Below are 16,144 nucleotides of genomic sequence, written 5' to 3' on the forward strand. Positions count from 1 at the left end.
TGTGTCATTAATGTCTCTTTTAAGAACTTCAGTACTATCCACCAAGTAAATGAAGGAAGTTTCAAACCCTGCCTGAAGTTATGACTGTTGCAGCTGCTCCCCCAAGCCCTCTACATCAATTTTAGCTCTGCTGTTGCCACTCACAAATAATGTCTTGCACTGTTCTTCAAGGCACATGAGCCTTGGGAATGGTTGGTAGTTGCCCCACCATACAGAGCTCCTGAGAATTTATCATGCGCTGCATTTCTGCAGATGTTTTTCTTCTGATGTACAGAGATCCAACCGATCCTATGCAACTGATCCAAGACTGCTCCCAGTCACACTAGGCTTTATTTCCTGAAGCCTGTTTTTGCAGTTTTTGGGATCTCCTCAAGAGTTTGCCCAGAGCCTCTGAAGGCATCTCAAGTCATGCAGGGCTCCCAGAGCCTGAAGTTTGGAAACTTAACATGAAAGGGTGGGAATTCTAAAACAATTGGAGTACTAGAATTGTGGTTATTAAGCAAAACAGTCACATGGGTACCTAGATACATGTTCACAATAACTTATGACCAAATTGTGGTCCCAACTGTGGTTAAAGCCAAGAACTACCTATATTGGAATTCTGGGTTGTGTATCAGTTGTCAATTCTGAGTCATCTCCAAAGGTAACCATGGGTACAGCACAATACAAGTCCAATCAGGTGATCAGAGCTTGATTATAAATATCAATAGAATCAAAACTGTCATTACTACTTTTGGAGGTATAAATTCTGAAGAATAGCTATCATAATATGTTTACTGAATACTAGCAATATTGTCTTGCAATCAGTTACTCTGAACTTGATGTGCCTCTCCAGTTAATCACAATAACAGCCATTAATTTTGCAGCATCTCCAGTTAGTCAGAAGGTGACAATGTATAACAATGGCAAATTGTTAGATGATGTTTCATGGATAATTCATGTATAAGTAAAAAACATGGGACAGAATCAGTGGTGGGATTCAAAAATTTTTACTACAGGTTCTGTAGGCGTGGCTTGGTGGGCGTGACATGGCTTGGTGGGCGTGGCAGGGGAAGGATACTGTAAAATCTCCATTCCCACCCCACTCCAGGGGAAGGATACTGCCATATCTCCATTTCTACCCCACTCCAGGGGAAGGTTACTACATCCCCATTCCCTCCCCATTCCTGGGGGAAGGTTACTGCAAAATTCCATTCCCTCCCCACCCCACTAACCTGCTTTCCAACTCCGTTCTCCTATGCAGGACAACAAAAGAAGACCCAGTTGATCAGATGGGACTCGGGAGGCAGAGAATAGGTGGGGGCAGGGCCAATCACCGGTTCTCCGAATTACTCAAAATTTCCACTACCGGTTCTCCAGAACCTGCTGAATACCACCTCTGTACAGTATACTGAACAAGTGGGACCTCCTCCACTGGAATTTCCGTGGACTCATGTGCTCCCCTCACACGACCACTGATTGTAACAGCAACTCCAGCTCACAAACTTTTTAAGGCAGTCCAGAATAATACCATGGTCTTAATAATGAATACTGAGAAATCTAACCGAAGAAGAGTCATACTCCCCTGAGGTCCTATTAAACATCATTGACTGACCAATAATAAAATTCTGACTGAGGATTAGAATATACTGTTTTTTCTAAAAGTGAAATATTAGATATTAGAAACGTTTTCAAAAAGGATTAGGTCCAGGAAAGGCTTGAGAGAGGAGAGGTTATGCTGCTGTCTCAAAGCAGGCAGAAGCATTAATAATTTCCCTTATCCAGCTATTTACACCCTGCCTGTTCACCAAAGGAGCAAGGAACTGCATGGATCAAGCTCATGGGTAGCAGAGTTCAAGCTAAAGAGAACCTTTTATATTTCCATGGGTTTCACAAGCTCAAAACACTCCCTAATTCTATACAAGATACTACCAAAATAGTTTATCACCAAAGATACACCCAAAAGCAAGCAAATTCATCTAGTTTGCCTGCAAGAGCTTTGACTGCTTATCTTTTCTCAAAATTAACTGAAGATGTATGTGTATTGCCTTCGGTATATTTTGGATTCTAAAAACATTGAATGTTTGGGTATTTTAAGTGTGTTCTGGTGTTCTGCTAGCTTTGAAAGAGATTAGTAGCTTCTGGTTACTAGTTTAGGCTTCAATAAAAATGGAGAATTTATTTTTAATTTTATAATCCTTACAAGTACAACCAATTTTTCTATTTTGATTCTGTATATTTTATTTATATTTATTGAAAAGGAAATATTTTTTAATCTTGTTCTTTGTTACCCAAATGTCTTTAAGATCCATTTTTAATGCTATTATAGTTTTAAAAAAAGATCCTGCAAGCCATCATGCATTTCCTTAGAATGTTTTCTTGGACTCTGAATATTTAAGAATTCAGAACAATGTAAACTTCTTTTCTCTCTTTATTTAGGTAACTGATCAGTCTGTTAAAGCATTTGCTGAGCATTGTCCCGAGTTACAGTATGTTGGGTTTATGGGCTGTTCTGTTACATCTAAAGGAGTGATACATCTTACTAATGTAAGTATATTACCTAGGTTATTTACTGATATTTCTAAACAAACTCTTGCTAGATGCATCAACATTGATTATGTTACATATAAAGGAATAGGTTAAGGAAGAGGGATCAGTTTTGTGATGGATGGAAGCTCTCGCAAGAATGCTTAAAACTATGATAGACTGCTATAATTCAAACAAAGGACACCTATAGGCTATAGAATCCTTCCCATAGCAAGAACTTAGAAGCAAATTTCTTTTCATCGCCTTTTCTATTTAATAGTGAAGCTTGTTTTGTTCAGGGCTCTTTCAAATAAACATATTCCTTCTTTAGAGCTCCCTTTCCTTGTCAACTCACATCAGCTTAGATAATAATAATATGTTAAATTTATACGGTGATTCCCAGCAGAGTCATCAGTGTATTATGTTGTTAGGGATCTATGTTCATCACAGGTAGTTTTCAACTTACAACTGTAATAGAGTCTGGAATTTCCATTCTTAGCTAAGATGGTCATAAGCCAAAGTGCTCACATCACCAGACTCAGTTTTATGATTTTTTTTGTGCCAGTCATTAAGTAAATGCCATAGTTATTAAGTAGATGCCAGGGTCATTTATATGATCTTATGATTGTTTTTTTGCTAAAAGAAATGTAAAATTGAGCCAATTGCTAGGCACCCAAAATGTGATCATGTGACTGTGGAATGTATGCAGCTGCTGGAAACCAAAATTGGGTCGTAAGTAGTTTTGGGGGGGAGGGTCCATCATAAGTTTGACCAGTCATAAGTGATTGGTTGTAAGTCAGGGACTACTTGTGATTAATGTTTATAATGAATCAGATTTGCCACTTTCATTCTTTTACATCTGTGTGTGGATTACTGTTAAACTTTTTTCTCTGCCTTTTCCTTTCTGTCAACTTTAAAAGAAATAATTTGATATAATTAAGAAATTTCATCCCAAGATCTAGGTTTTTCATCCATAATTTTAATGAATGTTTCTGATATCTATGCAGGGTTTCATTGTTAACGTCCCTTCATTGTGAGAACTTTCTGTTTGTCCCAATTCTCTTCTTTTTCAGCCCAGTATAATTCTTATAGGGTTAAAATGAGGAAGAATATCATCCTGAGCTCCAGACAAAAGGTGAAATATAAATGCAATTAGTGAATAAATCTTGTTTTCCACTAATACAGAGAAGAGATAATACCAGTTGTAATTTCCCTGATTGACTTTTTTTGAGTAGTTACATTATATTGGCCACTTCTAATCCTCTAATACAGAGGCTAATGTTAAAAGACATATTACAAGTTGGACATTTTCATTTTTGACTTCTTTAAGAACAGTTGGAAAATGTTGCATCTTCTTTTTGATTTATCAGTTTGGAGCTTAAGATGTGTCACCACAGTTTGCTTCAGCTCTTCAGAATTGCTTCCTAAACCTATCCACTATGGCATAGGATAGGATCTGTGTTAAGGTATTTCCCGTTAGGAGAATGAGTGCACTCGGGGAAACATAGTGAGAGTGGTGATGAATAACAAACAACCAGCACACAGATACACTGAATAGTAAAATGTAATTTTTACTTCCTGTAAATGGGTAAACAAACTCCAACAAACAGTCCAAATCATATGCAGTTAAAGGAGTTAGTATTCAAAATAATCAGTCCAGGGATAATCCAAAAATGAAGTCCTTTTCTTTATCATAAACAAAGTTCAGTCAACGGAGTTTGCGAATAGTTGTAAGACTCAAAGTAATTCAAGCAGAATGACGATCAGGCAAAAGGAAAGCAAAGGAAATGCAAAAAAGAACAAACCACGTTTCTAGCCTTATGGCCGTTGGAGGAACCTCAGCCAATCACAATTACAACATTCTCTTAAAGATACAACAGTATTAAATGACTATCCTGTTTTATATATTGCCAACCCAACTGTTAGGTGACTATCATTCCTAACAATCTGTTATGTAGTTTCTATTATATCAGAAAAGGCAGTGTTAGTACTTAATTTAGTATTATAATTTCATAATATTGTTGGTTGATTCTATAACTGCATTTTTCCTACACGCTTCTGACTATTTTTGCAACAGGAAGGGCTCAAAGATCTCTCTTACCCTCACTCATAGTGCCTCAAACCAAACAATAACAAGTTAACAGAAAAAGAATGAATTTCTAATCAGCTGTTTCTATGAGGAACAGAGGGTGGCATTGGGTGAAGGGTTGGCTCTAGCAGTGTCATGTCAGTCAACAGGGAGAGGTAGTCCAATTCAGGAAGAGCAGAACACTGTGTATGAATAGAAGAGAGTGGATGAGAGAAGAAGGGAGAGAACCAAACTGGCAAAGCTGTAGGTAGCTGCTACACGAACAAAGGTTAGCCCTTATCTGTAATCATTTATAAGTGGAAGGTAAGAAAAATCAAGCTATCTAGGACTAGAAGTATCCTATATCTTGCTAAAAATAAACATCTTTCAGTTCATGTTCAGCCTGGTCAAAATTTAAGATTAGAACTCCCCTGTTTCAAATTCCAGCAACTATGACAAGGAAAGCGTAGTATAAAATTATTTAGAATAATAATGTGTTGTATTACATCATTATATTACCTTTTAAGCTACTGCAATGTTCTAATTTTATGGGGCCAAATGAGCAGTTTTAATCTTGGTATTTAGCTTCATTTTTACTTGTTTCCATGAACTAATTATTTGGTTTTTGCTAATAATGTGACTTTGAAACATGAATACTGACAATAGCATTAGTAGGCAATCTGAATAAAACTAAAGGTCTTAGCAAGGAGAAACAGAATATTATAAGATTGACGTATCTTATAATATGATAGGAATAGCTAGTGGAGAAAAGTAAGGAATATGTCTAAAAATTACTTAAGAGTTGCAGAAAATGTATATGTAAGGAATTATAAAAAGATAAATATAAATGTAAAAATATTAGAGAAATATACCAGGAATTGAACATGAAAATGAAAGTATTACTATGTAAATAGGAAAGAAGCCTGCCTACTCTAAACCACTGTCAGAAATGGAAATGTGGTGTAAATGTTTGAAAAATGTATAATAAAGATTATTTTTTAAAAACCTGAAGGTCTTAGAATTTAAATTATATGGACAAGGTTGTAAGTGAAAAGTAGGCAAAGCTAATTCAAAGGCAGAGCATCATTTACAAGAATTGAAGTGTTCATCTCTTATAAAAGTGGTAAAATTTTTATATTCTAGTAATAAGCATAGACAATTAAGAGTTGAAACAATTTATAAATTAAACATGGTTCCAATAGGTAGCTCAGAGCTGAACTGCAAGTCCTTAGTGGTCTTTGAAAGCACAATTAAACATAGTAGCTTTCAAATGCATTTCTATTCACCAAAACTTAAATAACTAATGTATTTTAAAACCAATGGAAGTGCTTCATTGTTCTGGGAAAATCTCTGTTATATTATATTCTTCATGCCTAATTTGATTATATTTATTTAGTTCAGATATTTAAAAGGACATCATTTCACCAAGACAATATGTCAATAGCTGCCTTTTAATTTTTTTTATAGATTTATGTTTATCAATATTACTATCTATTTTATTTATTTTTCACATTTTTGAACTGCCCTTCTCTATCAGACAGGACAGTGTTAAAATATAAATGTAAATAAATACATATAAATATAAATATAAAATGTTAAATATATAAAAACAGCATACAAGAATTGAAAAATTTAGAATTTAAAAGGAGCTAAAGTTGATTGAACCACGTTAAAAGTTAATCAAAATGCAAAGGGCAAAAGTTCAGGGCACCAATGAGCACCATGGCCACATTACCTTTCTTGACTTCCCACAGAAGGCTGTAGAGCCATGTTTAACTCCTTTTCAGATGGCCATGGGAATTGAGGCCTATTTCACCTCCAGAGGGAGAATATTCCACAGGCACTGATGATGGCAGAGAAGGTTTTCTTCCTAGATCCTACCAAACAAAAGTCTGTAACTGATGGTATCTATGACATACTTTCACTGCCTGATCGGGTGGAATGGGTCGATGTAATAGGATGAAGATAGTTCTTAGGTAGCCAGGCCCCATATGCTATGTAGCTTTATTGTTTTCTCTTGGCTACCTTTTTGATATTTATCAGTTTTTCCAAGCACCAAGATCTTCTCTAGTGATTTTTTGCTTCACGTTTTATGTCCAAAATATCTGATATTTAGATTCATTATTATCATCACAATTCAAAGACATCAGTTTTTCTTAATTCATCCTTTTTGATCATCTAGCCTTTTTACACTGCAAGTGGGAAAACTGACCTTGACTTTACAAAATCATAGTGTTTTTTTTTTAAAAAAAATTAGAATAGCAGATTGGCCTTTGACTCTTCTTTTGCCTTTAACAAGAATTTCCTTAATTCCTCTCTGCTTTCAGATACTAAAGTGCATCATCAGCATAGCTGAGGTTTCTGATGTTTTTCTCAGCAATTTTAATTCTAATTTCTATTACCTCTAATTTATCGTTAGAAGTTTGACATTTCCTCCCATTGAAAATCCATGCTGTATCAGAGATTTTCCACAGACTTGAGGAACCGTTCATCCTTGGGAGATAAGATACTGAAAAAAATATTGTTTTAAAAAATCAAGATGTTATATAACTAGTGATTGTTATACTGTTAATGTTTACATTAATAAATATTTTATATTAATTCAACCATAATAATCGATAGACAAGAACTTTGGAATTGTTTACAAGTACAAAATAATTTTATCTTCAGTTGGAATGAAATTTTTTGAACTTGGAATTATTCTAAAAAAAAAAGATAAAAATACAATGGAAGGCAGAACATTGCATATAAGTATATGAATAATTAAGTATGCTTATATTTTACTTTCTGTTTTATTTATCTTAATAGCTAAGAAACCTTTCCAGCTTGGACTTACGTCATATCACAGAACTGGATAATGAAACTGTAATGGAGATAGTAAAGAAATGCAGAAACCTTACCTCTCTCAATCTGTGTCTGAATTGGATCATAAATGACAGGTAACCTTTTTTATAGAGAAGCAAAGTGAATCCACAACATTAGTTATTACTAATAATTGATAATTTTCATCACATAGGGACAATTGAATAATAGGTAGTTCTCAATTTATGACCTGTTCAGTGATCACAGTTACAATGGGGCTGAAAAGACAGTGACTAAAGCTGTGTTGTCTTTGGGAAGTATTTTGCTACTTGGATGCCTCCTTTTTAAACATAGCAACTAGGAGACAAAACAGCTGGTTGAGCCATGTACTTCTGGACTGCTTGCTGTCATACAAGGCACAGTGCAGGGCAGCCCAAAGAACATAGATGGGTGGGACAGATAGGCAAGTGAAGGCAGTTGGAGGCAGTCTTTTATACCTTACTGAGGTTTGGGGATGGGAGGTATGAAGCCCAGAATGGCTTGGATTTGGAGGGGATCCACAATTCTTGGTTAACAATTTCAATGAGAAGTGTCTGCTTTCAGACACATTCAGCCTTCCATCCTTCCAAGGTGGGTAAAATGAGGAGCCAAATTGTTGGGGGCAATATGCTGACTCTGTAAACTGCTTTGAGAGGTCTATAAAGCGGTATATAAGTCTAAGTGCTATTGCTATAAGTCAGTCCCGTCATGTGATGTCTTACTTCATGATAGCAAATTATGATAGAAATTGTGATCCCAATTGTCGTAGGTTGAGGTCAACCTGTAAAAGGTTTTGTTAGTTTAGTGTAGCCATTTAAGTATATTTTGGGGGTTTTCTATTAGATGCTTGCCTAACATAGGGTATTTATACTGTAGTATTTATGGGTTCATTATATCCACTTTTAGAAAAGAGATTCTATTCCATTTTTTTACTTATTTTACAAAAAAAATAAAATAAAAAGTAATATATCTTTTCCCTTGGCCTTGTTGAAATTGGGGTTTTGAGGTGACAAATATATGTCACATTTGCATGCCAAAAGGAACACATATTTTTCTTTTTGCATAGAGAAGGCAATTTGTGGGTATTACAGGGAAAAGAATATTTTTAGTAAAATAAATATAATTATATATATTTTGGTGAGGAAACTAACAAGGTTGTGAGAATGTAAAGTTAAATCAGTGGAGAAAAGTGCATATATTTAGTTCTTGGTAGGTGAAGTTAAGACAGCTATTTTAAGGGCCAAAAACCAATTGTAAGGGGTATCTTCAAATATGGTTTTCTTTCCTGGAATTACAACTTGATAAATAATAAGACACTAATTACTCTGTAACTATATTTGAGTATCATATCAAATTTTAGTCTGATCTTAATAAGTTTAATAACCTTGAGCTCTTGGCTAAAGAAAAATAAAAGATTCTCTAATGATATCATCTTAAAAACAAAATTTAATTGGGTTGAATAACATGGAATAAAAATCAGAATAAAAGTGCACAGTGCTGTATAGTAGGTCTTTGCGCACGTGCGCGTGCGCACACACACACACACACACACACACACACACACACAGACACACACAAACACACACTGATCTCAGTTCAAGCATTATTGTAAATCTCCTAGAACAGCCCCATGGCAAGATAGGCAGTAAATAAATTTAACAAATAAAAATAAATAAATTTGGCAGCTGCTCACATTTATGATTAGTTGCAGTGTGCTGTAGTCACATGTCCATGGTTTGTTATGTTTTTATCATTTACTATCAGAAAATTCCCCCCCCCCACATCACATTAGTTATGCTGGATTTGTTTAACCACCATGTGTTTTGCTTAATGACCACATGATTTATTTAATGACCATGGTGTCTTGCTTGATGACCATCATAACAATTGTTGTAAAATTGCAGATCACATGGTGCCACAATGAATTATGATAAAAATTTCAAGCTGAGTTGTAGTATCTGTATCTGTAAATGAATGCCCTTTCTTGTATCCTGAGTTACATATTGCTTTTAAATCAGAATGCTGGTACTGCATTTGTAGTAGTTTGCAGAAATATTTTTAAAAGGTCAGTAATTCAAGATACAAAAGTAGAAGATTAGGAACTTATATTAAGTCTCAGAATATTCAAACATAAATAAAACAATGAACAATTTTTTATTTGATCCGCTGAAAATTAACAAGAACAGTGGGATTAGCCTATTGAATATTGGATAGAAAAATGTCTAATTATAATTGTAATGGCTGAGGAGACCATGAAATCCTTCCTCTCTGGGAGTTTTAATGCACAGGAAACATAGTTGCTTAGTAACTTGTTTTAAGATTAATAGAAGACTGGCTATATTTTTCCTCTTTGATTCTATATGACCACTTTCTAAAAGATGTTTTGTTAAATCAAATTATGAAAATAAAATGGTGAACGATTTTTCTATTTTAAAGTAGGTCCCTTTTGCATTGGCTTAGGTATGTTGGTTTAGCAATTTTCTAGTTTTGACATGGCCCTTGTTATCCATGATTTATTGTATACAGTTTTGTGCATACAGTTCAGACCTTGTTATTTGCAATGAAGGTTTTCATGTATCCAAAGGCCTTTACCTTGTTTTTTTATTACTTTATGGATGCACAGTGCAATAACACTGATCCATCTGAAATATGAATATCTGTACTTATAGTGAAATTTCTGTAGCTTTGTCTCCTTGTGAAGCACGAAAGTTAGAAATAAACCAACAGTTTATATCCATTATCTATTAAATTAGAATTTATGTTGCAGGTATAATTATCTGAGTAATTAGAAACAAATAGCTTTCTCTAAGGTATTAAACAGGTTCATGAATAAAAATATTATACTGATTCAGTGACTAATAATAACAACAAAGTATTAAGCTGACTCATGAAAAGAAACATGGAATATGCATTTTGGTACTGACAGGGCTTACGCATCAGAATAGAGTGGGCATTGGTAGAAGTTACCCTGAACACCCTTTCTATCTATGCTGCGAGAGGGGTTGACTCCTTCCTATGACATCATTTAGTTGAGTCTGTACTAAGATATAAAAGCCAGCCCCCGGAAGAGACCCCAGCTTTGGCGAAGATACTTGACAGACTGAAAGGTGTCTCTGAAAGCACAAATGAATACAGAAATATGACTTACCCTCTCCGGACAAATCAAGGGAGGGGCTGGGTTCTCTTGCAGCATAGACAGAAAGGGCGTTCAGGGTAACTTCTACCAACGCCCATTCTCCTCCGTGCTGCATCGAGAGCCCAGGATGGGACATACCAAAGCTTGCATGTCCATGGGCGGGTCCTCCTCCGGCTCATCACACTGACTGTTGAACCACTCGTTGAAGCACCCATCTGCCGAAGGTTGCAGTTGCCGAGGCAAAGACATCCAGACAGTAGTATCTGATGAAAGGAGATGAAGATGTCCACGTGGGTGCACGACAGATCTCCTCCAAGGGTGCTTGGGTCGCCCAGGCAGCGGAAGTGGCCGCGTTTCTGGTAGAGTGCGCTGTCAGACCTCGAGGAACTGGAAGGGCTGCAGCTTTTAGGCCTGCTCAATGCAAGATCTGACCTACCTGCTAATAGTAGGAGAAGAGGCCTTGTGCCCCAAGTGAGAAGGGAAAAGGAAACAAAATGGCTTCAGACCTCCTGAAGGAGGAAGTGCGCTTAATGTATATTCTAAGAGGCCTACCTATGTCTAGCGTGTGCCACTGCTGCTCTAAGTCATGATGCGGGAGGGGGCAGAAGCCAGGCAACATAATGTCCTGGGACCTGTGAAACAGGTGTTAACCCTTGGAATAAATGAGGGGTCCAGACTGAGGACAACCCTATCATCATGAAAGGAACAAAGGTCCTGTCTGATGGAAAGAGCAGCGAGCTTGGATACCCGCCTGGCTGAAGTGATGGAAACGGGGAACACTACCTTCAGAGTCAGGAAACGGAGAGACAATGTTCTGAGAGGTTGAAAGGGGGGCTTTGTAAGGGCATTAAGGACCACATGAAGATCCCAGGAAGGATACCTGTGAACCACCGGTGGGTGCAGGTTGGAAGCCCCTTTCAAAAACCTCCTGACTGAAGGGTGATGGGATAAGGAAGGAAGCGAACCCCATGAAAGAACCAAGGAGAGGGCCTCAACCTGCCTGCGTAAGGTGTTGGGGGCCAAACCTTTCTCCAGATCATGCTGAAGGAATCTAAGACCCTCTGCCAACTGGGCTAAAGCAGGAGAGAGAGAGAGACCCTCCCTAAGGCACTATCGGGAAAGGGCCTTCCAGGTGGCAGCATAGATGCACCTTGTGGAAGGTTTGCGAGATGCCAGGATAGTGATGATGACCCTTTCAGGAAGATCAGCCACTTCTAGCCGCTGCCGCTTAAATGCCACATGGTCAGCTTGAGCCACTGGGGCGCCAGGTGGAGCAGAATCCCCTGATGAAGGGAGATTAGATGGTCTGGGATCCTCCAAGGAGAAGCCACTGATAGGTTGACCAGGTCCACAAACCAAGGCGTCCTTGGCCAATAGGGTGCCAGGAGGAGGAGCCCCGTTCGTTCCTCCAACATCTTCTGAATTATTGCCGGAATGATGGGGAGCTGGGGAAAGTCATAGAGGAGACTTTTGGGCCATCTGCACCGAAAGGCATTGGTCCCCTCCGCTCCCTGGCAAGGAAACCTGGTGAAGAATCTGGTGACCTGGGCGATTTGAGAGTGGAGAAGAGATCCACCTCCAGCGTTCCAAATCTGAGGGAAAGGTACCTGAATAGAGACGGAGGAATGGACCATTCTGCCTGGTTGACTAGGCTCCTGCTGAGCCAGTCGGCCTGGGAGTTGTTGATCCCAGAGAAGTGGTCCGCCGAGATCGACAACAGGTGTTTCTCTGCCCATAACCCCAACCGTAGAGCCTCTCCCATGAGGGCTCTGGACCTCGTCCCCCCTTGCTGGTTGACATGAGACATGGTGGACATGTTGTCCATAAGGACTAGAACATGAGAGCTGGTCACTGAGTGCCTGAAATGCTTGAGAGCTAGAAAAATGGCTCTGAGGTCTAGCCAATTTATGGGAAGGGCCTGCTCTGACCTGGACCAAGGTCCTGAGCTATCTGGCCCTGCATATGGGAACCCCAACCCAGGAGGCTGGCATCGGTGGTTATCACTAGCCTGTCTGGGACCCTGAAAAGGAGTCCCTTCCAGATTAACGGGGAACACCACCAATTGAGAGTTCTCCAGATTTGTGGCAGGAGTGGGACCTTGATGAACGAGTGGCTGGTTCCTGCCCGTTGGTAGGGAAGCAGGAACCATTGGAGTGGATGGTAGTGGAAAAATCCGTGGCTCTGCAGATATGACAGGGTAATTTGCAGATCCCGACGGGCTGCATGGGTGGAGGAGGACAGAATCAAAATGTTGTCCAAGTAGCATTGGATCCTCACTGCAACAGAAAGCAGAGATGCCATCAATGCTGCCAGAACATTCGTGAAGACCCTTGAAGCCGCTGAGAGGCCGAAGGGAAGTGCTCGATACTGGTAATGGGTATTATGATAACAGAAACGGAGAAACTGGCGATGATGAGGCCAAATGGGGATGTGGAGGAAGCCTCCATGAGTTCAATGGAAGAGAGGAGATCGCCCTCCCGAACGCTCTCTAAAATAGAATGCAGAGTCTGCATTTTAAATTGCCTGTATTTTACAAATTGGTTGAGAAATTTTAGATCCAGGATGGTTCGCTACCCCCCCTGAAGCTTTGGGAACAATGAAAAGGCGAAAGTAAGCCAACGTCCCCTTTGAGAGTGGGGAACAGGTTTGAATAGCTCGGATTTCAAGAAGGAGTTGAATGGCCTGATTCATGAGGTCTTGCCTTGAAATGTCCTGAGAGACAGGACAGATCAAAAAATTTGGGTGGGTGGCATAAGGAAGTCTAATTGTAATCCTGACCTAATAGTGCTGAGCATGCAGGCTTCCACTGTTGACTCCTCCCATTTGGAGGCAAAGGCTAGGCAACCTCCGATGGGTGGGGAGAACGAGGGATTACTTAGGGCGACGGAAGGAATGACCCCCACCCTCCCGAAAGGGCTGTTTACCAGTATAAGGAGCTGGGCGATAGTCGGCTCTCTTCCCAGAGGAAGAGAGAATTTTACATTTATCTCTGGTTTCGATGAGATATGGTTCCAGAGCATCGCCAAAAAGCTTATCGCCCGCGAATGGAACTAAAGCCAGCTTCCATTTACGGTGTGACTCCACCTGCCAATTTCTGAGCCATAACGGTCTTCTTGCTGCTACTGAAGATGCCATGGCCCTAGATGCAAATTTGGTGGAATTGAGAGTGGCATCTGCAGTGAATTCCACCGCTGCGATAATCTTAAGGCCTTGGTGAGACCGAAGGTCAGATGTAGGCAATCTAATCTGGAGTTGGTGCAGCCACCGTATGGATGCCCATGTGAGAGTGCCAGGAGATGAGAACGAGGCTAGAACTGGAATATCAACAGAAGTCACTGCCAGGGTATTGTCAACAGAAGGCACTGCCAGGGCTGTGCTGGCGTTGTAGAAATGCTTATCCAGAGAAGGTGAGCGAGGACCTGCCGATGGGGAAGCGCACTGTTCCTTGACCATGTCCTGGAACAAAGTGGGAGAAGACAAAAACCCTGCATGCACTACATGCAGGCTTGGAAAAGAATGAGTCTCCCTGGCTAGAGGGAATTCCTTGTGGCTCGGGAGCCACTTCCTCTGGCAACAGCTTGGCAGTGACCAAGGCCTTGCTGAGTAATGGCCTGAAGAGAGAAGGATTAAAGACCAATGCAGAGGATGTTTGCTCTGGGCGAGAGTCCTCTTCCTCTGAAAGATTTTGGTCAAAGTCTGCCCTCTTCACGTTCTGAACAAGAGGAGTAACTGTGTTCAGATGGTGAAGCCCTTCCCTCCTCATCAACCTCCTCCCATTCTGGTAGAGAAGAATGGACCCTGAGGTCCTGGGGCCTGTGTAAATCAGGATGATGAGGCAAGGAACTTATAGATTGAGAAGGGAGAAGGGCCTGAACCCTTTCCAGAGGTCAAAGGATTTGCTTGAAGCCTTCAGCCAATCCCTGTCTAATGGCCAAAGAGACAAAATCTTGGATATCCCCTGGTCTATGCTCAAAGGTAGAGGCAGAAGGCAGAAGGCCCGCTGCTGTGGGAGTGAAGGTGGCTTCAGGCCTAGATTGAGAAGAGGTTCGAGGCCTGGAGGGAGGGGGAGGAGCATAGGGCCCAGAAGCCTGTTGGAAATAAGGCCAGATCTGCTTAGATCCTGAGGATCATATTGTACTGCAAAGGCCTCAGGAGACCAGGATGGAGGATGGAAAGGCTCATAGATAACTTCTCCTCCCCTGGGAGGGCTTGGCTGGGGCCTACAGGTATCACCTGAAACATGCTGTAGTTGCACTCCCTTCTGTTGAATAGTACTGTTGAACTGCCTCTCTAGGGCTGCATGTCTGCGCTTTTCTGCCCTCAACTCAGCCTGAGTTGCCTTCTTAGGGGCTAGAGCCTTAGCTCTCATTTTAGCAGCCACCTCCCTCTGGACTGATTGGGTGCGTTGCCTACGACTTTTTCTCTTATTGGGCTTAAGAGAGTGTTCCACTGGGGGGGGGAAACTCTGCCTGACCCTTATCTTGCTCCATTTGAAAAATAAAGGCTCTTACGATGGAAAGAAACTGTTTGTAAATTTTTTGTATTAAGCCCCTTAGGGTATAAATTGGCCCTCAGGCTTACAAAATGGCCGTTCACCTCGTGGTGGAAGGCTTCAATCCAAGACGGCCGCTGACTATGGGAAACAGGCTCCAAGATCGAAGAATCTCTCCTTAGGCTATAAAGAACCCCGAGTGAAGTCAGCAAAGGAAAGGGCAGCCGCTGGCCACATGATCAGCTGGCTGACACTGGTATTGGTTTGCCGATCGCTTTTTATGACCGTTCAAACCGCAGGCGTGGGGGGGGGGGTGTCTACAGACGCTGCCCAACTTGCCTGAACAGTACTCTGGCAATGCTGCTCCCAACCTTGCAGGAGTGAGAGAGCCCTGCTCTCCTGGAAGAGCAGCTGTCCAGGTCCTGGGAGCTGCTTAAGCGAGGAAAAAATGGTACTGAAGATCATTGGTGAGTGCTATCTACAGAACCTCAGCTGGCTGAAGATGTTATCGGTTTGTCGATCGCTTTTTATGACTGCTCAAACTGCAGACGTGGGGGAGGTCTACAGAAGCTGCCCAACTTGCCTGAACAGTGCTCTGGCAACGCTGCTCCCAACCTTGCAGGAGAGAGAGAGAAGAGCAGCTGCCCAGATCCTGGGAGCTGCTTGAAACGAAGAAAAACGATACTGAAGATCGCTGGTGAGTGTTATCTAACAGAAGCTTTCAGAGACACAGCTACTGACTGAAAGGAGCTGAGTCAAAAGCTGGGGTCTCTTCCAGGGGCTGGCTTTTATATCTTAGTACAGACTCAGCTAAATGACATCATAGGAAGGAGTCAACCCATCCTGGGCTCTCGATGCAGCATGGAGGAGAATAACATTGTACCGAAATGGATCATAAGTAATTGGTTTGAAGATCAAACATGGCTTTAGATAAGGAAACAAGAAAGGTTCCAAATTCAGTAGAGCAGTGGCCCCCAAACTTTTCTGTGCCACGGCCCGGTACCGGCATCACAAAATGATCCGCGGCCCGGTACCGGCATCAGCATGCATGACAAGGAAAGGCGAGCTGAGCGACTGGCCAGCCAGCCATTCCCCGCTTCTC

General features: G+C 40.6%; 1 protein-coding gene across 2 annotated transcripts in view; it reads left to right on the forward strand.

Moving 5' to 3' along the window:
• Positions 1-16,144, forward strand: part of FBXL17 (F-box and leucine rich repeat protein 17) — a 181,822-nt gene that overhangs the window by 53,396 nt on the left and 112,282 nt on the right. For both annotated transcript variants that reach the window (XM_026719686.2, XM_087926979.1), the window contains exons 5-6: positions 2,419-2,526; positions 7,382-7,512. In XM_026719686.2, coding sequence (XP_026575471.1) covers positions 2,419-2,526; positions 7,382-7,512 — 239 coding nt within the window. The remainder of the gene's footprint in view (positions 1-2,418; positions 2,527-7,381; positions 7,513-16,144) is intronic.

This window comes from Pseudonaja textilis, chromosome 2 (genome assembly GCF_049901715.1).
Source record: "Pseudonaja textilis isolate UNSWEBS1 chromosome 2, rPseTex1.2, whole genome shotgun sequence".
Taxonomy (NCBI): domain Eukaryota; kingdom Metazoa; phylum Chordata; class Lepidosauria; order Squamata; family Elapidae; genus Pseudonaja; species Pseudonaja textilis.